At 37.1% G+C, this 22,634-nt stretch overlaps 2 protein-coding genes across 4 annotated transcripts; one reads left to right on the top strand and one right to left on the bottom strand.

Annotated features, from left to right (window-relative positions):
- Positions 1 to 950: 950 nt before the first annotated feature.
- flot2b (flotillin 2b) lies at positions 951 to 14,256 on the bottom strand. 2 transcript variants are annotated; one of them, XM_042739281.1, is made up of 11 exons: positions 14,015 to 14,256; positions 12,548 to 12,629; positions 11,966 to 12,056; positions 10,903 to 11,026; positions 10,686 to 10,804; positions 5,679 to 5,792; positions 5,461 to 5,580; positions 5,099 to 5,313; positions 4,058 to 4,241; positions 3,781 to 3,930; positions 951 to 2,770 (listed from the first exon to the last, which is right to left on the bottom strand). In XM_042739281.1, the coding sequence occupies exons 1-11, from the start codon at positions 14,061 to 14,063 to the stop codon at positions 2,732 to 2,734; spliced, it is 1,287 nt and encodes a 428-aa protein (XP_042595215.1). In that variant the 5' UTR covers positions 14,064 to 14,256; the 3' UTR covers positions 951 to 2,731. The 2 variants fall into 2 exon arrangements, with proteins under 2 accessions (XP_042595215.1, XP_042595216.1); XM_042739282.1 differs by lacking the exon at positions 12,548 to 12,629 and having other exon boundaries at positions 14,015 to 14,254.
- An 834-nt stretch (positions 14,257 to 15,090) lies between these two features.
- On the top strand, positions 15,091 to 21,437 carry fam222bb (family with sequence similarity 222 member Bb). 2 transcript variants are annotated; one of them, XM_042739279.1, is made up of 3 exons: positions 15,091 to 15,309; positions 16,872 to 16,996; positions 17,177 to 21,437. In XM_042739279.1, the coding sequence occupies exons 2-3, from the start codon at positions 16,918 to 16,920 to the stop codon at positions 18,892 to 18,894; spliced, it is 1,797 nt and encodes a 598-aa protein (XP_042595213.1). In that variant the 5' UTR covers positions 15,091 to 15,309; positions 16,872 to 16,917; the 3' UTR covers positions 18,895 to 21,437. The 2 variants fall into 2 exon arrangements, with proteins under 2 accessions (XP_042595213.1, XP_042595214.1); XM_042739280.1 differs by lacking the exon at positions 15,091 to 15,309 and adding an exon at positions 15,326 to 15,594.
- The last annotated feature ends 1,197 nt before the right edge of the window (positions 21,438 to 22,634 follow it).

The raw sequence follows: 22,634 nt of genomic DNA, 5'->3' as shown, positions 1-22,634 counted from the left end.
GTGCTTTATATTGAAATAAAAAAAAGACTTTCTACAGGTCAATGAGCAGCCTATGTGCTTGTGACTCAAACATTAGACTAAATGTAGGCACGTGCACTTTGCATGACTTTGTTTCTCAGAATTACCAGTTTATATCTCACAATTCTGTGTTTGTAACTTAGAAACCAAAAAGTCAGAACTCTGAGATACAAACTCTTATTTGTAAGATTAAAGTCATAACTAGTTTATATTTTTGTTGTATAGAGTAAATAAGCTTCTATACAAAACACTGCAAGGTCCTGAAATGTGTTTTTAACCCAAAAATACAATTACACACAAACAATGCTTTTCAAGCTAAGGAGCATAAGCTCCAAACAGTTCCAAAAATAAATACAGCTTGTGCTAATTTAATGAACACAAATTGACAAAAAGACTGAATCCCAGATTTGGTGATAACAGCACAATGAGAGATTTACAAGTGATTTTTGGAAGTCATTTTTGACTGGGAGCACCATATAAATACATTTCACCAAACGGTTAATAGATGAACTTCTTTTAAAACTTGAGGCTCGCGTTTTTACAATGCTTCGAGAGCGTGTTTACATAAAAAAAAAAAAACAGTTCTGTGTGAACAACCTACCTGTGATCTTGGACTTTAGCACCGCTGTCTGATACACACTCTTTTTGGTCTCTTTCCTTTTGTACTCAGATATAAATCTGGAAAGGAGTATGTTATCTTTTTATTATTATTATTTAAACTAAAAGATGTTATTTGTGATTTCACGGTTGTTTGATGATTAGTCTTTAAAAAGAGCAATCCTGCACTGCACATCTTCACCACACGGTGTCAGTGTTTCGTAACAAACATCCTCTGCACGGTGAGCATGGTGTCGATTGGTGTGGAGACTTTAATTGCATAAAGTTGACACACTTTATATGCGCATTTTAATGGAATGAAAGAACAACAGAGACAGGGTCACGTTGCATTTATTACATTTGGGAACACATACATGCACCATAAACATGCGGAGTTAAATGTGTAAAGAGCATGTATAAAACTACCAAATTCTCCCCGTATAGACAACGGCATATTGGGGTTAGTTTGTGTGACCCACTAAAGGAAAAACACATCTGCGCCTTGTCCTGTCATACAGTTCTATGGTTCCTATAATGTTTGTTAAATACACACTATAGTACATTACCAATGCCATACAAAGCACATAAACAGTCTATGATGCGCTAATGCTATAAATGGCTAAACTTGACATGGCTTTAATAGTTCTGAATTAATCAAACATATCAGAGTGTTTAAAAAAAAAAAACAATTTGAAAAGAGTCTGTTTCTATGAGAATACAATGGTTTCAGGTGCCTATTACCCATGCTAAAACAAAATAAATAAATCAGTTTTATAAAGATTCAATTAAAACGGACGGTAAACAGATACAAACTATGATTAAAATCTATATATCACAAAGAGGAGTGTGATCTCCTGGCTTTATCATTTGGTGTTTTCATTAACATGTTAAATTAACACAAGGAAAAGTGACTTTGCCCCTTCACAGCACTACTAAACACAGCAGAATAAATATACAAGCATGTCAAACCCGACTGCAAACCGCCACTCGCTCTGAACCGAATGAGGAAAAACGAGGTAATAAACTTTCACAGTGACAAAAGAGTACACCATCTAGATAAACCACTACAAAACAGAACATTATTGTCCATAAACGGTGATTTCAGCTCATCTCATGACAGATACTGCAGTATCTTATCGAACTCGTGTTAATATTTAAAAAGATTTTGTGAGGCATGGCTGTCAAACAACTATACAAAACTAGCTTAAAAATGGCTCAACTCTGTTGTCATGAAACTATATTAACAGCATCGGATTGGTTGGATATCTAGACATGTTTCAGAGTTTGCTAACGACAAATGAGAAATCTCTCCAGAACTAAATTTCTTTAAAAAAACAAATTTTGTCCAATAATATCAATTAAACAAAACAAAGCACATATACAATCTAACGATCTTAAAAATGTACAAGCAAAGAGATTGATCTGAACTAATGATGGAAGTTAGATGGCTGGGCTTATAAAGGCCATGTCTATTCATGTGTCAGCAACATTTAAAAAGAAGAGGAGCACTTGGCTTGATTCTACCGAAGACGACACTGATATTTACCCGTAAGGCAATGCTTTTGCCCAAGAGCTTAGTATACTGAATGCTACTCGCTACTCTTCCTGAATGTTAGAAATCATGGCAGGATCTGTAAGGTAGTGTCACCTCTTTGTAGCGAGAAATATGATTTAATATGAATGAAGAAGTAGTGCTTGACTTTGGATGGATAAAAAGATTTGATTGCAATCTAATCTAAAGCTGACTCAGCATTGAGTGTTAAAGTGTCTTAGTAGTGTAGAGATAAAAGTGTATAAAACAGTAAAGAAAAAGTGTGATGGGTAGAATTTTGTCTACAAAAATCTATAACCAAACAAAAAACAATAGTAATTGTTCTAGTGGTCTCTGACGTGTGTGATGTACAATGACTCCAGCGGCAAGTGATTTGTGGAATGTGGGAGCAGCAGTGCATGCAGATATTCTGGTCCTATGAAACATTAAGGCACCAGAGGTATCAAAAATCTACTTGTTTTTTTAATAATAATAATAATAATAAAAAAAAGATTTCCAAGTCTTCTAAAGGCAGTTTCTGTGAGTGCATACAACATATCATGGAGGAGACGCAACTGATTGACTTCATGCTTGAGCACCTGTCATCTTCTGCAACAGAGGGATCTGTGAAAGCAGAGACACAGCAAGTAGATAATTATTTGATGACATATCATACAAGAATATTCTATATATGGTGGATGTAGGAATGAAACTGCATTTTTAGCCTGATTTGCAAAATATATAATCATATTAGAGATTTTTTTTTTTTTTTTAATTCAGTTTATTAATATTTCTTATTCAGATATGTGATCGGTACTGATAATGGCTATTTATTGATTTATTTAGCAGACACGTTTATCCAAAGATATCAAACAAAGCGATTCATCTTAAATATTTAAACTTTTCATTTTTCACACTGCACATTATAATTTTGTGATGCCTAAAATCACTTTTTTAATGTTTTGTTTTATTATTTATGCAGTCAGAATAAGATAAGAACTTCAAAATCAGACATTTACAATCTTTACTAATCTGGGTTTGAGAAGCAAAATTAAAAAAAAAAAAAAATTACAATTGTTGTCTATTATTTAAAAAATAAAGTATGAGTAATGTTACTTTTTGTCGGTTATTTATCAACTCGGGAAACAGGAAATATTAGATTATGCGCCAGTAACACTTTAGTATAGAGACCAATTCTCACTATTAACTAGCTGTTTATTAGCATGCTTATTATTAACATATTGGCTGTTTATTAGTACTTAGCAAGCACATATTCGGCATTAACATATTCTACCTTCCTAATCCTACCCAATACTTTAACTTAACAACAACCTTACTGATTATTAATAAGCAGCAAATTAGTAGTTTATTGAGGCAAACATCAGAGTTAATGGTTTGTTAATAGTGCGAATTAGACTTTAAAATAAAGTGCGACCGATTATTTATTCATTAATTCATTTATAAATAAACAAATAAATATTTCATTAATTACTGACTGATTATTGTGAATTTTAATGTATATTTTGAATGAACTGGCCATCTAACACACCTGGCCAAAAATGTCCCACACCACAAATGCATGATTGACTTCAATGTTTTGTGTCCTAATCATTTGATTTAATGGCCAGTCTCACCTTGGACAGGTCCACACCCGTGAGTGCATTAACAGACACCGGCAGCTCAGCGAGGAGACGGTTCACCTCCCCGGTCACGCGGCTGCCGTCCCCACTCAGAATAACAATCTCATGGGTCCTGGCCAGAGGAGCTGCTACCTTTCCAGCAATCTGTAGGTGATGGACATTAGAAAATCAAAATATGAAATCCAGGCCCATCCTATGCATCCACATGTACAATTCCTGTGGTGATCTCTATCAAGGTATTCTAAATAACATATGAGAAACATTCATTCACCTTGGGAAGTGCTTCCAGGACGAGCGCAGTCTTGGCAGCATCTCCGTACTGCTGGTAGGCCTCTGCCTTCACCCTCATACTCTCGGCCTCGGCCTTCCCCACAGATGAGATAGAGATGGCCTCCGCCTCTCCGATCTTCCTGATCTTCTCTGCCTCAGCCTGAGCAGTCAGCACTTTCTTCAACCTGTTCAGTGTCATGAATATAGCACAATTCATCTTGGTGTGTCTCACAGATCTGTTCCTCAATACATAATGGATGCTTGATTAATCAGACATCCTATTTGGGTTTGATGCAACATCTGGGGCACTGTGAAACATTATTCTAAAAGTAGAAGAGAAGCACAGATGGACACTAAAAGATTGCAGGTTCAAATCCCACAAGGGACAATCCATCAATTAGCAAGGCACTTTATCATGGTTACACAACATGCTGAGGTCGTGTTTCACCTCAAAATCAAACAATAAAAAAGCAATTATATTTTTAAAATACTTTTAAGTATATCCCCAGATCATATTGTCTCCTGAGTGTTTTGTACTTTCCATTAACCCGTGTTTAATTTGTTATTCTATTTAAAAGTGCAGTGCCACAATATTTCAGTGAACGTTTTTCCTTTTTCCTTTACTCTCAGCAATATATATATTTTTTTTTTGTGCAAAAATGTTCACTGAAATATTGTGGCACTGCAGTTTTAAATGCACTTTATATATATATATATATATATATATATATATATATATATATATATATATATATATATATTTATTTGTTTTATTTATAATGTTTATTTTCAGATTAAAAACTTTAAATTTAAATATTATAAATGTTAATTATATATTTAGTTTATCATTTATATTTTATTTTATTTGTTTTATTTATAATGTTTATTTTCAGATTTTATTGTTTTAATTAATTTATTATTTTATTATTAATAACTTTACTTAAGAATAATTAATACATATAACATTATAATAAAACATTATCGTAATATATTTAGATGATAGATAGATCGGACGGACGGACAGACAGATAGACACACTCACTTTTGTCCTTCAGCCAGCTGCTGCATCTTGTAAGCCTCTGCTTCAGCAGGACGCTTGACCGTCGCAATCAGCTCCTTCTCTGTCCTCTCAATTTCTTTCTCCTCAATGGAGATCTGTTTTTTTCTCTGCACAACCTCGATTTCGATCTCCTCCAATCTGATCTTCTGCTGCTCTTTAGCTGCCTGTAGTTCATAGGCCAGCTGAGACTCTGCTTTCTGTGTAGAAGAGAGACACATATCACACGATCACTGACTCTCATCTGAGACTGATAAATGTGAATGTATAAGATCACATCCGGCCAGCTAACAAGATGACCGTGATTTAAGATGATGGCCCTGGATTGAAATGAAATTTAATCCAACCTTAGTGTTCACTTCTTGATTGAAAGCAGCTTTCTGCAGCTCCAGCTCTCGCTTGGAGTCGGCCATTTTAGTGTCGGCCAAGAACTTCACATCCATCATTTCTTTCTTGCACTCAGCTTCCTGTTCAGGGAGGTGGGAGAAAACAGAAGCTAATGAATGGCACACATCTAATGGATAATCCATTAGCAATAAAAACAGTGAAGCCTGAGGTCTCTTACTCTAATCCCAGCATCCCTCTCTGCCTCGGCCACTCCGATGTCAGCGTCCCTTTGTACAGCCGCTGTCTGAGTTTTTCCAAGAGAGCTCAGGTAGTCCATCTTATCATAGACATCCTGTAATTATTGTTTTTACATTTTAATGTTTATTGGGCTCAAGCCTGGAGGGCGAAGAGCCCTATTGTTCCTTAGGATTATTTTTTTTTTTTTTTTTTTTTTTTTTTCTTTTTTTTTCTTTTATTCTTCTAATTTTTTTCCCAAGGTTTCGGGGGGCTTTTGGGGCCCTTAACATGCTCAAAAACTCTTGAAAATTGGCACACACCTTGGAATCTGCGGCCATTAGGGCCGGGCAGAGACTGATACACGGGCGTGACACAGGGACTCTACAGCGCCCCCTGGAATATTGAGGGCCATATATCATGCATACTTGCACGTATACATATGAAAACTCGGTACACATATAGATCTCATCAAACCAAACAACTTTCGCACTGCATGTCATAAGCTCCGCCCAACAGGAAGTTGGCTATTTAGGGTTTTGTGAAAAACACATGCTCTGGAATTTGATATACTCCTCTGAGGAACTCCACCCGTTTGCCAAAAAAATCGGTGAACATGATCTCAAGACATTGGGGATGCTAAATTGCGAAGATATTTTTGATATCTTGAACGGTTTGTCCATGGCGAGGCGTTGAAATTATGGCGAGAAATGAGAAACAGGAAAAATGTCTAATAACATCAACATACACTACCTGAGTTTGATCAAACTTCATCGGTTTGTTCGATGTATGATGCCGATCGCATATATGTGACTATTAGGAGTCAAAGTTACAGCGCCACCAACTGGCAGCAGGAAGTGTGTCATTTTCAAAATGCTTTGAATTCAGCATCTTATTTTTACTCGATTTGCTTCAAACTTCATCAGAATAATGACAAAACACGGCCGATGTAAAATCTCTTGTGGGGATATTGATATCTAATATAGTGTTGCCATGGCAACGTGTCAAACTTGAATATTCTGTTCTGGTGATTTTGAGGCAGATAACATGCTCAGAATTACATAAAACTCAGAACACATATCAGTATTAATGATAGCTAGACAATGGCAAAAGCTCATGAAAGGGCGTGGAGGAGCCACTCTATAGCGCCACCTTTTGTCAAAAGTGAGGGGGTTAGTTTTAGCTACAGACACCAAACTCAGTACATAAATTGTTCTTATCAAGACGGACAACTTTCTAATTCACAGTCATCAGCTACGATGAACAGGAAGTAAGTTATATTGATTTGAATATGGATTTTTGGAAAAATATAGCTGTGAATTAATGCATACTGCTCAGAGGAGAATTACAGTATACACACCAAACTTTGTCTACATGATGCCAAAACACTGAGGAACTTAAATTGCGAATGGATTTTGGATAGCTTGAACGGTTTTGCCGTAGTGATTTATTGAAATAACAGTAAAAAAGTAAACATAAATTGTCTTATATTTCTTAAAGTGCAGCTTCCAAACACTTCAAAATATTTATATATAGAGGATAAGTCATTCTGAGCAAATATGCATAGTTTCACGACTTTTCAATGCTCTATGGATAACAGAAAATTAAAAGAAAAACTGTCAGTCATCTGATCTCACTCTCAGGCCACTCTCTCTGTGTGAGAAAAAGGAGGGGGCTGAGTCACTCTGATGACTCTGCCATTGCCCTGTGAAGAATGTGTGTGCGCTGAGTGTATGTGTTAATCGTTTTTGATGTTACAAAGTGTTATTTAGTCAGAAGCAGTGAGCACTTGTATTTTTCTTTGACAGCATTAGATTTATTATTATGCTTTCACTTTAAGAACCAATCACGGGTTTAATATACACATGCCTTTTATTTCTGAACTGTTAACGTTAAGACATATGCCTAACCGACTGTGTTTACTAGGATATTCCCCAAAACGCGCATTTAGATGTAATTATGTATTTATTGATCCATGCACAAAAAAAGCGGAAGATAGCTCAGTTTAGTATTCGCGCGTGCGGCTGTCTGTGTTTATGCACGCGCTTCAGATATGTGCAGTGAAAACTTCTCACACAGCGCTCGAATGTTCCGCGAACAATCCCGAGCGTTTTATATGCTCACCTTGTGCCTTATACCGAGTCCTAATCGGTGAGTTTGAACGAGAATGCAGCCGTTGACGGACATTATGTGAAAATGTAGACAGTGCCAAATAAGCTGCCTATTTATATAACAGATATCTATATTGTACGTGTGCTATCGATGCATCGATCCATATCGATGAATCAATACACCCCTAAAAATATCAAACGTAAATAACTGCATAGACATCACTGTTTAAAACTAAATATAGATTAATCGTTTTTGATGTTACAAAGGTTATTTAGGTGGGTTTTTTTAGGTGCTATCGATGCATCGATCCATATCGATGAATCAATACACCCCTAATATAGGCTATGTGTGTGTGTGTGTGTGTGTGTGTTTCTATATATATATATATATATATATATATATATATGTATATATATATGTGTGTGTGTGTGTGTGTGTATGTGTGTGTGTAATAATATATATATATATATATATATAATATATATATATATATATATATATATATATATTCAATACTGTCATAGGTCAGTATTTAAATGAGTTTGAAATTATTATTATTATTATTATTATTATAACCTATGCAATTATATATATATATATATATATATATATATATATATATATATATATAAATATAAATACAAACTCATAGGTTTATAATAATAATAATAATAATAATAATTTCAAACTCATTTAAATACTGACCTATGACATCCTGTGACATGACATTTATCTGAATTTACACAACTCATGATGTAACAGTAAAACAGATAAGCTCACAGATGAAGACCAAGCTGTAATGCCGGCAAAAATATTTCACAAATGCTTATAGATCAATAAAATCATTAAAAATTCTTTGCACGGCGTGCATCATTATTAGACACTTGATATTCAGATGATATTTTCCAAGCACATATATATATATATATAATATATATATATATATATATATATATATGCCCTTTTGGAAAAAATGGCTCTTAACCAAAAATAAAATTTTTGCTTTTTGGTCAAAAAAGGTTCCTGACACCTGTTCCAGAATCTGGCAGTAAATTTTGGGGAGCACATTTTTATTCCATCTTCTATTCTGAAAAGTCTTAATTCTTAATTCTTTTGCAGTTAACTTGTGTCTTTTCTCCACCTTTTTTTTTTTTTTTTCAAACTCCACTGTCCCAGTCAGCATTTTTTTTTGTCCAATGGTCATGTCAAAATTTTGCAATTTCTATATTGCAATAGTTTTGAATAATTCTCATGGGGATTTAATAATTTTTGACTTTTCAGTCCGAGTTAAAACTCTTTTTTGGCTCATTTCATCTGTAAAAAAAGCCTAATAATTCTGCACACCTGAATATAAGGAGTTTTTCTCTTCCAGCCTTCTTGGACAATTATACATCACTCATAAATGATTAAATACAAAATTAATGGTAGTTATTAAGATTGATGTCATTGGGAATTGGTAAAATGTGCTTGGAAAAAAAAAATCAGAATATCAACATGCCTAATAATTGTGCACACAGTGTAAATCAATAAAGGTTTTAGTAACACTTTAAAATAAGGTCTAATTTGTAAACATTAGTAAATGAACATGAAAAATATATTTCCACAGAATTTATTAATTTTTGTTGATTTTAGTTCACAGTGCATTAACTAATGTTAACAGATATTTTTTTTTTTTTTTTAAGTTTTGACTATTAACTGACATTGACATGCAATATAATTATTGTTCATGTTAGTTAATCTTAATAACTGAAACCTTATAAAAAAGTGTTACTAAAGTATTATATATTGTTCTCTGTGTGTGTCTTTCATAGTCTTGATGGTTTGGATTAACCCTTTAATTGCAGAATCCTTTAAAACCCGGACTGCCATAGAGTTACTGTAAATGCATGTGCTCGCTGGGCACAGTTTTTCCTGATGCCACCGGGGCGGCATTTTAACTAATAACAATATCCCGCCATGACTGAATACAAAAATAATTAAAACTTTTTTTACATTTGAATGTTTATTTATAATTATTTTAATTACAATATTTGATTATGACTTAAAATGATATGAAATATATCATAAAATTATGCGAAATGTTGTGTGGGTTGTTAACTAAAACTATTAAAAAAATCATTAATTGAAATAAAGATGAAATAAAATAAAATAATAAATATGAAAAATGTAAAAACTTTAAAATTAGTACATGAAAATGAGAAGTGTTGCCTTGGCAACTAAGTGAAATCACGTAAATTTAAGTACTAACATAATTAAAACTCTAAAATTACTTTTATTAAAATTTTACTATTACAATTACTAAAATGAATTTAATAATTAAATTAATTAATTGAATTATGACTAAATTACATAGAAATAAACTAAACAAATTTAAATTTAAATAAATTTAAAATAAAAGCTAATTTAAAATATGAATAAATACTATAAGTATTGCTGTCAAATCAATTAATCGCATCCAAAATAAAAGTCTGTTTACATAATATATGTGTACTGTGTATATTTTATGTATGAATAAATACACACACATACATGTATATATTTAAGAAATATTTACATGTATATGTAGTCATATTGATTTATACTATATATAAATATTACATATGTTTCTTAAATATATACATGTCTGTGTGTGTATTTATATACTGTACACACATATATTATGTAAACACAAACATTTATTTTGGATGCAATGCATTGATTTGACAGCATTAACTATAATATTATTTTAGTATTAATATTATTGTTATTATTATTATTATACAAGACATCGATCTGTCACCCCTTGATTTATACATGTATACTGGTTGAAGGTGTCATATTGAGGTATAGGATGGAGGCGGGTCACTTCTACATCTTGTCAGTGCACATGATTTTGCATTAAGAAACACACACATCTTACTTTTATAGTGAAGCTGAGGATCTCAATGCCCATCCGGCCCACATCAGGAGCTGCCACCTCCCTCACCAGCCGAGCGAACTCATCTCTGTCCTGGTAGATCTGCTCCACTGTCAAAGTGCCTGTCGTAAGAACAGCAACAGAACATCAGCTTCATAGAATCACACACATAAGCGTTGTTTTTTAAGGAGGCTACTGTAATTGTAAGTTATCTATTAACCTAAGATAGAACGCAAATGTCCCTCCAGGGTTTGCAGGACCACAGCCTTGATTTCCATCACAGACTTTCCCAGAAACTGCTCACAGGCAACCGCCAGCAAGTCTTTGTCAGTCATAACCTTGACCTGATAGAAACACAAACCAGGAGTTGAACCAGCCCTTCATTTTACTTTTTTGAAACTCTTCAAAATTAATTTGAAATAAAAGTTAAGAAATTTACTACTATTCAAAGGTTTAGAGACATTACAAAACTTTAGGCAGACATTATTCCAGTGTTCTGTGTAGGGTTATTAAAATTAACTTAGAGTAAAACCTTCAAAACTTTAAGTGAAATAAACTAAAAATAAAATATAAAAACAAAACTTTAACTTATTCCATTTCAGAAACTTTCCAAGGCAGCATTTCAAATTTTTTGTATTCAACTTGATCCTAAAATGCTACTAAAACAACTAAAACTGAAACAAAAATGAATAATAACTACGCAGACATTTATTTTTAAACAACATAAACTAATGAAAATGACAAAAACACACTAGAAAATTACTACTAGAACTACTACTAATAAGAATATTAAGAAAAACTATAATAGTATCTTAATGATAATAAAATAAGATTGCTTGAGTGTCACATGATCCTTCAGAAATCATTCTAATGTGTTGATTTGCTACTCATAAAACATTACTTATTATTATTATCAATGTTGAAAAAACATTTGCTCCTAAAAATATAAAAATCAAAATATTTTCAAGCAATTTTTAATAAAAAAAAATTCAAAAAGAACAGCATGTTTTTAAAATATAAATCTTTAACATCATTAATGTATTTACTGCCATTTTGATCAATTTAATGCATCCTTACTCAATAAAAGTATTAATTTCTTTCAAAAAATAAAGCAAAACTTTTGAAAGATAGTCTATACCATAACTTTCAAGACCCAAAAACAATGTAATGTTACTAAGCTGCAATGATGACTGCAATAATGATGCAAATGATGGGAATCTAATGATGGAAAATCTAAAATTTAATTTCATAAAACAAACAGTAAATGAGCTCTGAGTGTTTACTTGAGCAACTCCTGTAACTGTAATAGCGACTCCCTCCGCTGTCTCCACGTCTTCACACTTAGGCTGTAGTGTCATAATCTCTAGTGTAATTCTGGGGGAAAAAAATACCAAAAGTTAGACATAACTAAACAATGCCTAAAGCAAGAAGAACCTGATTTTCCAAACTTGTTAGCGTTGCAGAATTAAAAAAATGGGACAAGAGTGCAAAGATAATGGCAGTGACTGAGAGGAAATTCAATATGCAGTCAGAGAGATGTTCATGGGAAAGAATGAAGCAAACGCTCGATAGAAAAGCATCAGATCAGCTCATAAATCAACTAATTCAGCTGATCATGAAAATTTAAGAGGTAAACAGAAATAGCACTGCATCAGTATCTAATGACAGAAGATGTATATGATATAAGCAATCTCTGAAGACCAGCCAAACTGGTTTGACAAACACACCTGACCAGTTTTCTAAGGTCAGGCTTTATAGTTACAGCTAAACATTGACTGTGTGTTGTTTTAGTGAACTTTGACTACATTTACTGCACTGCGAGTGAAATGTGATCCTGTGGTCCTCATTTATTTGACTGGCATCACCTCTGTGTGTCTGATATAAACCACCACGCCCACGCCCAGCCTCCCACCACATATGACTTTGCATCTGAACCACAACAGGCACCTAGAAGAGGGAAAAAAACACTTGTGATTGCAGTGATAATCTCAAAAGACACAGTCAGACATTACAAGGATAGGATCTGCGTGAACTGAGGTGATTCATACATGACGTGAACTAGAAGATGCTATGAAAGATGCCCCTACAAAAAAAAGTCATATCATGGTACTCTGACATTTTAGTTTTAGTATCATTGAAATACTATTATAGATTTAAATCATATTTTAATTATTTTTTATTTGTATATATTTTGAAAGTTTTTAGCAATTTTGTTGTGTTTTTTTAATTATGTTTATTAGCTTTTAGTTTTTTTTTAACATGTATATATAGTTTTTATAAATTATTATTTCAGCTTTAGTTTTAGTTATTTTTGTTTTTTAGATATCTTAATATCAAGTTAAACTAAATGAAAATAAGAAATTTTGCCTTGGCAACTAGCAGAGTTTTTTTTTTTTAATTATGTTTAAATGTATTTTACTAGATTTTTATTTTTTTTAGGGAGTGCTAGGGGGGTTGTGGAAAAGTTGACACAAAAACTGAATATATATATATATATATATATATATATATATATATATATATATATACACACATAATAGGAACTAAATAAATAAATAATTTGAATAGCATACATTTTTTAAAAGTTTTTAAAGTATTTAAATAAATAAACAAATAAATTATATATGTACCATAGTGAGTAAAAACATAACATAATACAAATAAAATATTTTTCAAATAATATGTTATGCATATTTCAATATTAATTTCCACAGTATAAATGTGGTCTTTTGGACCAAATGTACCTTGGTAGTATTCTAATATTCTCTGGAGTAACGTTACCATGTAAATATGGTATTCTTATCTGATACTTTTTTAAATGCTTTTGATTAATTGCTGGGTCAAATAAACATAATAACGTTACTTCACGTTGCCATTTCTCAGCCTTTTAAAGAAATCAGCACAATGAAGCGTCACCATATCACTTTCAAGCATCGAAGTGGCCGTTTCGATAAAAATAGTAACATATTTAGTTATGAATGAATGTAAAGAGCTATCAAATATTAATTCACAGTAAAAGTGTAACAGGATGCGCCTAGCAAACATAAGATACAAAAGGGAAATTAACTGCAAACACCGAGTTTCGCAATTGAATATGTTTGCGCTCATTATCATATTTATCATAAGTTTTTTTAAAAAATGTTATGAATGACTCGTGTAAATGCGGAAGAGCTGATGAGCTAACGTAGCTAGCTAATACACGACTGGATGATAGTATTTACCACACAATTCACAGTACATGCAAACTTCACTAACGAATGAATGCAATAATTGCCTATAAATATGAAACTCCTAATATTGCAAGCTATAGTAACACACATTTATCCCGATACCTGACACAACGAGCGCTTCATTTGGTCCAACAGTGAGGCAGCAACCCATACTTGCATTTAATACCAAACAATAATCCTTGCGTGCGTATTCCTGTATATTTAATAAAGCGTTTATTTAGCAGCTTTTTGACTCGCAAAATGAAAAAAAATCTCCGCCCTGGTGAAAGAATAAATATTTGTCAACACAGGCGACCCTGCCCAGCACCAGAGGAAGGAAGGGTGGTGCGTGATACTGTGCGGCTGTGGGGGCAAACCTAGCGAGTGCCCTACATAGACAGCACCTCTGAGCATTCGAAGGCGCCTGTGATGGCCAGAGATGCTGTCTAGGTAGGCAGCTCACTAGGTTTTGAAACTCAGACTGTGTTGTCATGATTACTGTAAATGCTGACTGTATTCGTGTCTGCACACTACGTGCTTTTATTGATGAGCTGCACGGATATACTCTGTGTGTTGTGCATGTGACATTGTGTTTTATTAGCTCTTAAATGCTTATCTACATATTTTGTTAGCTTTTAAATGTATATTCCCATTCTGTCGCCATTTATGTTTTTATTTTAGTGGCCTCAGGAGTAGATTTTATGCTTTTATACATTTTACATTGAGAAAGAAAGGCTTACTGTTGGTAGTGCTATAATGCACTTATGGTATCAAATGGTACCATTATACTTTTTTATATGTATACCATGATATGACATTGATGATAAAAAAAGGCTGGACTGACTACTAGGAATTTTTTTTTTTTTTTTTTTTTTTTGCATTGTGACATAAAAAAACAGAAATCCAAATGACATATTAGTTTGATTTATTACAAATATATATAATTTATTAAAAATATTTGTATTACAGCTATTTTGATGCAATATAGACAAGTATTGAGTAAGGGTACATAAAAATATTAAGGGTCTTAAAAATAGGCTTTTAAAATTATTTGACATAAAACATAATATATTTGTATTACAGCAATTTTAATGCAATAGTGTAAAATATTGAATTAGGAGTCTGGACTCATTACAAAAATGCAAAATAAATAAATAAATATAATAATTCAGTGTAATTCCCATTCAGTAGGTGGCGCGTTGAACCCGAGTTACCTTCGCGTTTCCTCGACCTCCGCGAGGAACACACGTGGGAAAAGCTTACTGCGCATGCGCGGATATGGGCTGCAGTAGTGGCTGGGCACTGGGCAGCAGCAGTGACTAGACAAGCGCTTTATCGACACAAGCAGAGCACAGGTGCCGAATAACCCAGCAAAATGCTCTTTTAAACAATCGCACGTCTCATCCCGAAGCCAGAGAGTAAGTTTCGCTTTCGACACCTCCCATTTGATCATTTTAATGCGGTTTTAGGAAGCTGTGAGATGAAAGCCGGGCAGTGGCTCGCACAAAGAAGACACAGGCTATATGCTAGTGCTTGAACTAGCAAGTGTAGAGACAGAGGTACCAAGACAGGCTGAGATCTCACTCTGATCACCTTTTAGATTGGTTGGTAGTTAGCTGGGCGTTTAATGAGCACGACAAACCTTCAGCCAACCGGATACATCTTATCTACAGCAGATGTGTGCTACAGTGACCCTAAATTGTGTAAGTGCGTCTGTGTTGATCTGAGATTAATGTAATGCATGTAGCTTGTGGCTAAGCAAACTTTGGTGGCTAGCAGATTTATTATAGGGTGGATGAAATGGCAAGCACAACTTGTACTTTAAACTCAAAGTGCTTTGGTTTTATGATTGGCTAATTGTATTATGTGAGATTTCACAATGTAGCTCAGCTCTTCCAAAGCTCCTGTTGTTTTTAATTAAGACCGTGAATGTGTGTCAGCTTAAATATAAGCAGTTGCTTGTAAGAGCTGAGAACTTTGAGTTCGTTTAGACATTGAACCCAGTTCAAAGGTTTTTTTTGTAGAGCACCACCTAAATAAACAACTCCCCCGTCCATTGGTCCATTTTGGGGGATGATATAACCGGATGTGCTTGGGTCATCTTTGATTCTAAACAAATCCAGGGATGTTTAAGGCAGTGTGCATCTAAGGTCCGGCTGATAACACCTCCTTCAGTGTAAAATTAAAAGCAGCTCCCTGATGAAAATATAGCTGGGGATTGGGTGCGCAGAACGTGTCAGGCTCTGTCTCGATTGCACTTTTTGACACTTGCACATCTCAGATTGGAGGAGTCAGCTGGGAGCATGTGGCCTGTGGTCGTGTTGCCGCATCCCCTGCCGTGCCCCTGGGCACCTGCCAGGCAGACGGGAGAATGCGTTCGCATCGCACTCCTGACACTCAGACTGCAGGGTGTGCACCGTGGGCCCTGACACCAGCTGTTTCAGAGAGCTGTTTAAAAAGGTCATGCTTGAATGCATGATACTTAAATAAATGGCTACAATGAGGCAATTACAGAGATGTATAGCTACTGCGTTTGATGGATGTTCAGGTGAATAAGCAAGGGTAGGGCCTTTGCACATTTCTGCGATTGCCATTTTCATGCGGCCGGCTCTAAATCATGTCATTTGTTGACTAGCACGCTTTACTCAATATTACTTACTTAGCTTGTTGGGATATACACTGTGCACTGGTTTTCAATCTGCGAGTCTTTTAATCTAAGGCGTTCTGATTATCGCTTCTGCTGCTGCTGTGTTGCAGCAAACCACCACTAATTAAACTAGAAATTTCCTCCTAATAATTTATTACTCTCATTAAATCCCATTGCACAGTGTGTTCCATTAAACCTACATCTACACGTTAAATTGGATCCCTTTAATGACGCCCCCGGAGGAGAAAATAGCCTATGTTTCTTTTTTTACACGAATGAGAGACGAATGATGTGAATCCATTTTTGTTCCTGACGTGACTGTTTCCTTTGCAGTGTGAGGAGGAGTGAGAGTCCAATGTTGCATTAGTCTCATTGTGACATGCTGGCCTGTCTGCCGGTATCAAACCCCTCCCTCCAGCTTCTCTCGCACACGCAGATGAACACTGGACTTCAGAAATGTAAGAAATGGCTGTTAACCGAAATGAGCTTTGTTCTGATTAGACTGCATGTACGTTTGACCTAGTTTGTCCTTTTGTTAACTCTGCCTCCGTTAGAGCCCTGATAAGCAGTTTTATATTATCACATCTGCGCCACATTTCTTGCATTACCCTTCACGTTTGTCTTTCTCTTGCTCACAGGGGACACTACACAGAGGATGAGATCAGCACACTATCCTACCCCAGCGGAATTGGATGCCTATGCTAAGAAAGTTGCCAATAACCCACTGACTATAAAAATCTTCCCCAATAGCGTCAAAGTACCTCAGAGGAAGCATATTCGCCGCACCGTCAACGGTCTCGACACCTCCAGCCAGCGCTACAGCCCCTACCCACCTCAGGTCAACACCCGGACGGGCCTCTTGGCCATCGTCAAAGTCCCCGTCAAAGGGATCCTCAAGGACATTGAAGGCGGCCGAGCCCGTTTTCTCCCTAAACTCATCATGAACCCGCACAGTGGGCTTTACGCCAATCCCAGCACTTTAAATGTTCCTCACACTGTTCCACACCTTCAGACTCCTTTAGGCCAGAAGAGTCTCGCTCACTCTCGGGCCTTGCAGGCCCATCCGCAAGCCCTGCAGCAGAAGAGCAGTTTACAACCACAGCAGAGCCTGGCCCACCAGGAGGCTTTACATCAGAGCCAGGCTCACCAACCGCCAGTACCGCACCACACCCTAAACCACCAACAGACTCTCATGCAGCAGCAACCACAATTGCCTGGTCCGCAAGGACTCCGGCATCTGCCCGATATGGCGCAGTCTGTGAACCTGCAGCACTCCCAGGGCTTCTCTCAATCCCAGCCCATGCCACAGGCTTCTTGCGCCGGCCCTCCGGCCCCCGGGGTCTTACAGCCCCCCCTGGCAGGCTTGCAGATGCCACGCAAGCTGCCCGACGCTGATGCCCCTCCCAATGTGACTGTGTCTACCTCAACCATCCCGCTTTCCATGGCTGCCAGCCTGCACCAGAACCGGCCCAGTGACCTGAGCAGCATCGTCAATCAGATCAACCAGTTCTGCCAGGCTCGGGCCGGCATGGGCTGTACCTCCATGTGTGAAGGACAGATTGCCAACCCCAGTCCCATCAGCCGCAACCAGCTCATCAATGCAAGCTCTCGGGTGTGCACCCATCCCGGTGTGGGTCCTCCGCCTTCTTGCGTCCTTGGTAACTCTGACAAAGGCGGTCCTGCTCCCGCTCTGCCATTGCCTGACATCGCTGCCATGAACAGGATGCCTCTTTACCACAACGACATGAAGCAGCATCAATCCCAGCCACAGTTACCCCATCAACAGCATCAGCAGGGCCCTTGGGGGCAACACCAGTTGGCGCACCTTCAGCACCTTCCGGAGGAAGCGGCTCACCAGGGCAAGAATCTCCCTAGAGAGGCGCTAGTTGGACCGGGGTTCCTCACCAAGAACATGGGCTACCCGCAGGAGGTGTGCATGGCACAGCCCTTCAACCTGAAACCCTCAACTGATAAACCAACACCATCTCCTCCGGTCAACGGGATGCACATGAGTTACAGCAACGGCCACTACATGCAGCCTCCCTGGAACAACATCCTGCCCACGCCAAACAGTGACAGCTCAGGGTCTCAAGACCTAGTGGGGCCGTTCCACGGGGGCCTCTCAGGGGCCTCCATAGACTGCACCCCCGGAGCACAGTACAGGACCGGGGCAGCCATTTCCAGCCAGACTAACCTGATGCAGACCATGGAGTACATGGGTGGCAACTTCCAGGCACCCTGCTTCCGAACGCAGAATCCTGGCACAATGGCAAAGATGCGTAGAGCATCAGTCAGCAGGGCCACAGATTCAGGTGATAGTAGAAATGTGCACATCCACCACCCAGGGTACAGATGAGCTGCGGCCAGTTGACACTAGTCAGTGTTATTCTGAGAAATATTCCCCCGCTTCCCATTTCGTTCTCAGTCTTGCAAGTGATCTACTGAATGTTTCCAGTACTATGATTTATGTGGCTACCACAAAGCCCCCATGTGCCACTTTTTTTCATTTAATTTGAGTAGTTTAGATTGCTTAAATAAGTAGCTTTTGGAAAATGCTGTGCGCATTTATTTATTGTAGTTTATTTTAATTATTTTTTCTTTCCAGAAAACAGTCATAACAGCTTCAGTTTATGAGATCAGCACTGTTTTTTTCCATTCCTATCTGGTCTGTGTTATAAAAATGAAAAATGTACCACACAACATATATTCACTTTTTCTTTTTTTGATTAGCAAATGTCCGTTATTTAAAAAGCTGAGAAGAAATTCCCGGCAAATGCCATTTGTATGTAGTTTAGGCCTACTTGAGATTTGAAGTACTAAACTCAATGAAGACATTTAAGGGGTGCCATGATACTGAAATATTTGGCTGTTCCATCTAAGCTAACAGCTTGTACAATGTATAGAGGTTGATTTTATTTTTGTTCCTCTCAATGTTTACATATTGTGCTTTTTGTAACTAATTCTGAATCGATATGAAAGTGCAAACTGATACTGGGATATGCACATATGACAAGACTGTTTCTTTTCCAGACTGTTGAACACGAATCAGGTTAAAGTCTTCGATGGAAATGTTACACTAGGGCTGAGTCAAGCCACATTGTGTACAATGTTAATCCTTCCCTTGAAGTGTCAGCTAATGCACTATCCTTTTTATTCCCTCTTTTTTTTCTTGAGTATCCTATTAGATTTCAGTTTAAATGGAGACTGCTGTAGACTGAAATTGCTTCGGGACTTGTGCTGTGCCCTAATTGCATAGCGTAGGGTTTTATTTTGTCTCTCAATTTAATTGTTACTACTTGAATTTCATTGGAAAGAGACAGTGACGGCAGGCTTCGACTCACTACAGGACCGACGTTTAGCAGCCGACCCAAAGCTACCTTTGGGAAGAGTGTCATCATCCACTCGTGCGTTAGTTCGTCTCTAAAGGAAAGACGTCCTTGACCGTAATTGGATGACGGAAGTGTGTTGATGTAAGCGCAATATAAATGAGCACCACGGGCTAGCCTGTGGCTTCACTGCTGTGCTACTGTAACTGAGAGGTGTGATTAGCCGGTGTGAATGCTGTGTGTCAGGGCGGATTGGCTCCCTGCTTTTGCTCCATCATTAACACCATACCGCTCTTCCCTGGCGGGATCACTTCCATCTCCGTCACACGCTGTTGTGTCAGCTGAAGCCTGCCACTGCATTTTCCACCCACCTTAGGCACTTGATGTGTCATGTCGGTCTTATCTAAAATAGCTGAAATGCACCGCCGGTGACAGTCTAGGTCTGTTCGACGGGGAAATAACCTAAACAAAATACACATTTTAAGTTGAGTTGTTCTGTGAATTCGATAATTAATCCATCCCATGCTCCACGGTTTAACTCCCATGGAGAGTTTCTCTCTTTCTCAGGTCTACCTGTGCCTCTTCTCACATTCTCCCTTGACTTTTACGTCGACTGAGTCTCTCCACCTTTATCAGGGCAGGCCATCTGGCAGTGGAGCATGGGTATTGTCAAACTTTGGTGGAGCAACTGCAGATGAGCGAATGGGTGGAGCCGGGACACCCAGTATCATAACCTCCCTGTTTGTCCCTCAGAAGCCTTAAATATTTGATCCTTGAACTGTCCTTGACAATAGGCATGGTGTAGAATATAAATGAATGATATTTAGCTAAATTTGTTTTTGTGAAACCGTAAATCGGCGGGAGCGAACTCCCGAAAGGAAGAGGTTTCTTTTGTATTTAGCAATGTATGTGTAGTACAGGGCTGTAACAGTTTTGCATTCACACCACATCATGTTATGTTTCCCCACACTAGAATCTTTATTTGCTCCGTTTACCATTGCAGCAAAACTTGTTCCAGTCCTTTCCTGTAATGGGCGAACGCATTTGTCAGAAACGCAAGCGCTACTAAAAGGTTTGCGTAGAGGCTGATGTTTTTCAATAACAGCAAGCCTAGTTTAAGCTTTCACGTCAGGATGCGTTGCCCACGAAGCTGCTATTTTATTCCGACTACAAAAAGTTGTTTCTTATAAATGTTGTGAGGATAGAGTTAAGATCTAATTTATATTATGCCTTTTTTTTTTGCAATGCAATATTGTTGATAGGTTGAGCGTCGGTAGGCGTAATAAGTTATTCCATTTGCCTGTCGACCGTGTGGTTGTAAAGCTTGAACGTTTAGACTTCCTGTATTACTTTCGATCCTCTTTTCATGCCTTGTTACAGCTCAAGAGTACAAAGTCAGGTTACTCTTTTAATAGTTACTATCTCTATGTGAAGTGCCTCCTCTGGGCTGATGTCGACCGTGTGTATGTGACCGTTGGGATGGAAAATGGACCGGCGCTCGTGCACATTCTGTAGACATAGTGCACTGCTCACAAACGGGGGACCGAGCTACTTTAAAAACTACTGATATCGTTCAGAAAAAAAATAAATATGAACACCGTGTGCTGCTGCGGGTGCAAGATCTGTTCGGATGTGAATAGTTGCTGCTGAATCACTAGTTTAGGTGGCGAGAGCTACGCTGCTGTACTCCCTAGTGTCCTTGAAACATTCGAAGGAATGCTCTGGAAAGCTCTTTGTCTTTTGGAGCACATGCACTCCTGCCCCCATCACCCCCCTCCCTCCCCGCACCCCCCTCCCCAAAACAACACAATGGCAGTTTTGGACTTCAGGAGTGTGTGTTAGGAGTTGAGTGTGTCTCATCTTGTTCCACCAAAGAACAAAATGTCACTTGAATGGTAGCAGTGCGCACCTGTTTTGTGTAACCGAAAACTGTCATTCCAGATACACATTTTTTCAGGAACGTGTTGCACAAACATTCCCCTCTAACCAAAATAAAGTTTGACTTGCATTTGCAAAGTGTGTCTTGTCTGTTTTTGTTTTCTTGTATAGTTGAATATTTCACTGATTATTGAGTACTGGAATAAAACAGGTTACAAAAGTAATTATTTTGGATTAATAAGACGTTATGTTCAGACATATTCACCTATATTTGAGTGCACTTACCACCTTTCATTTTTGCTTTAAAATGTGTTTTCCTTAGCTTTTAATCAGTAATATAACAATTATTATAGTATCAAATACTATCTCTATTGAGACTACAGGACTTAGGACTGATTTTTCAGGACAGTCTATTAATTTTCAGTATGTTGTGTTGGAAAATCTATAAACAAAATAATCTGATGAAATAAAAAATCGTTTGTCACATGTATTTAAAGGAGTAGCCATTTTGTTTGCTGGTGTTGTTGGCTACCTACTTAAAATGAAGGAAATTACCTTTTTTAAAAGACTATTCAAGCAGTTAATTAAAATTAGGCTAGTCTGTAGGCTACTATACTTACCAGAGTCTGTGTCTGGAAACAGGCGCTTGAGAATGGACAGAAATGTAAATCATGCGTCATTTTATAAATGTTTTTATGCTTGCCAAGGATTAACAGTAAATTCTGGTATTGTGCCCAATTTTGACCCCCTGCCAAATTATTACCCCCCTCGTTCAAATACCTAAACCACAACCCAAAACCAACCCCAAAACCTACCAAAACCCCTCCCCCAAACCTACTCCTAAACCTACCAATACTAGGGGGGTAATAATCTAGCAGGGGGTCAGAATTGG

This window comes from Cyprinus carpio, chromosome B15 (genome assembly GCF_018340385.1).
Source record: "Cyprinus carpio isolate SPL01 chromosome B15, ASM1834038v1, whole genome shotgun sequence".
Classification (NCBI taxonomy): domain Eukaryota; kingdom Metazoa; phylum Chordata; class Actinopteri; order Cypriniformes; family Cyprinidae; genus Cyprinus; species Cyprinus carpio.
Note: the sequence above shows the minus strand (reverse complement) of the source record. Positions and strands in the feature narration are given on the sequence as shown.

Excerpts from the sequence above, each read along its gene's own strand:
- flot2b (XM_042739281.1), bottom strand. The coding sequence starts at position 14,063 with ATGGGTTGCTGCCTCACTGTTGGACCAAATGAAGCGCTCGTTGTGTCA. Across the intron at positions 12,630-14,014 it reads TGAAGCGCTCGTTGTGTCAG|GTGCCTGTTGTGGTTCAGAT; the intron begins GTATCGGGATAA and ends TCCCTCTTCTAG. Across the intron at positions 3,931-4,057 it reads TCCTGGAAGCACTTCCCAAG|ATTGCTGGAAAGGTAGCAGC; the intron begins GTGAATGAATGT and ends CATCACCTACAG.
- fam222bb (XM_042739279.1), top strand. The coding sequence starts at position 16,918 with ATGCTGGCCTGTCTGCCGGTATCAAACCCCTCCCTCCAGCTTCTCTCG. Across the intron at positions 16,997-17,176 it reads GAACACTGGACTTCAGAAAT|GGGACACTACACAGAGGATG; the intron begins GTAAGAAATGGC and ends TCTTGCTCACAG.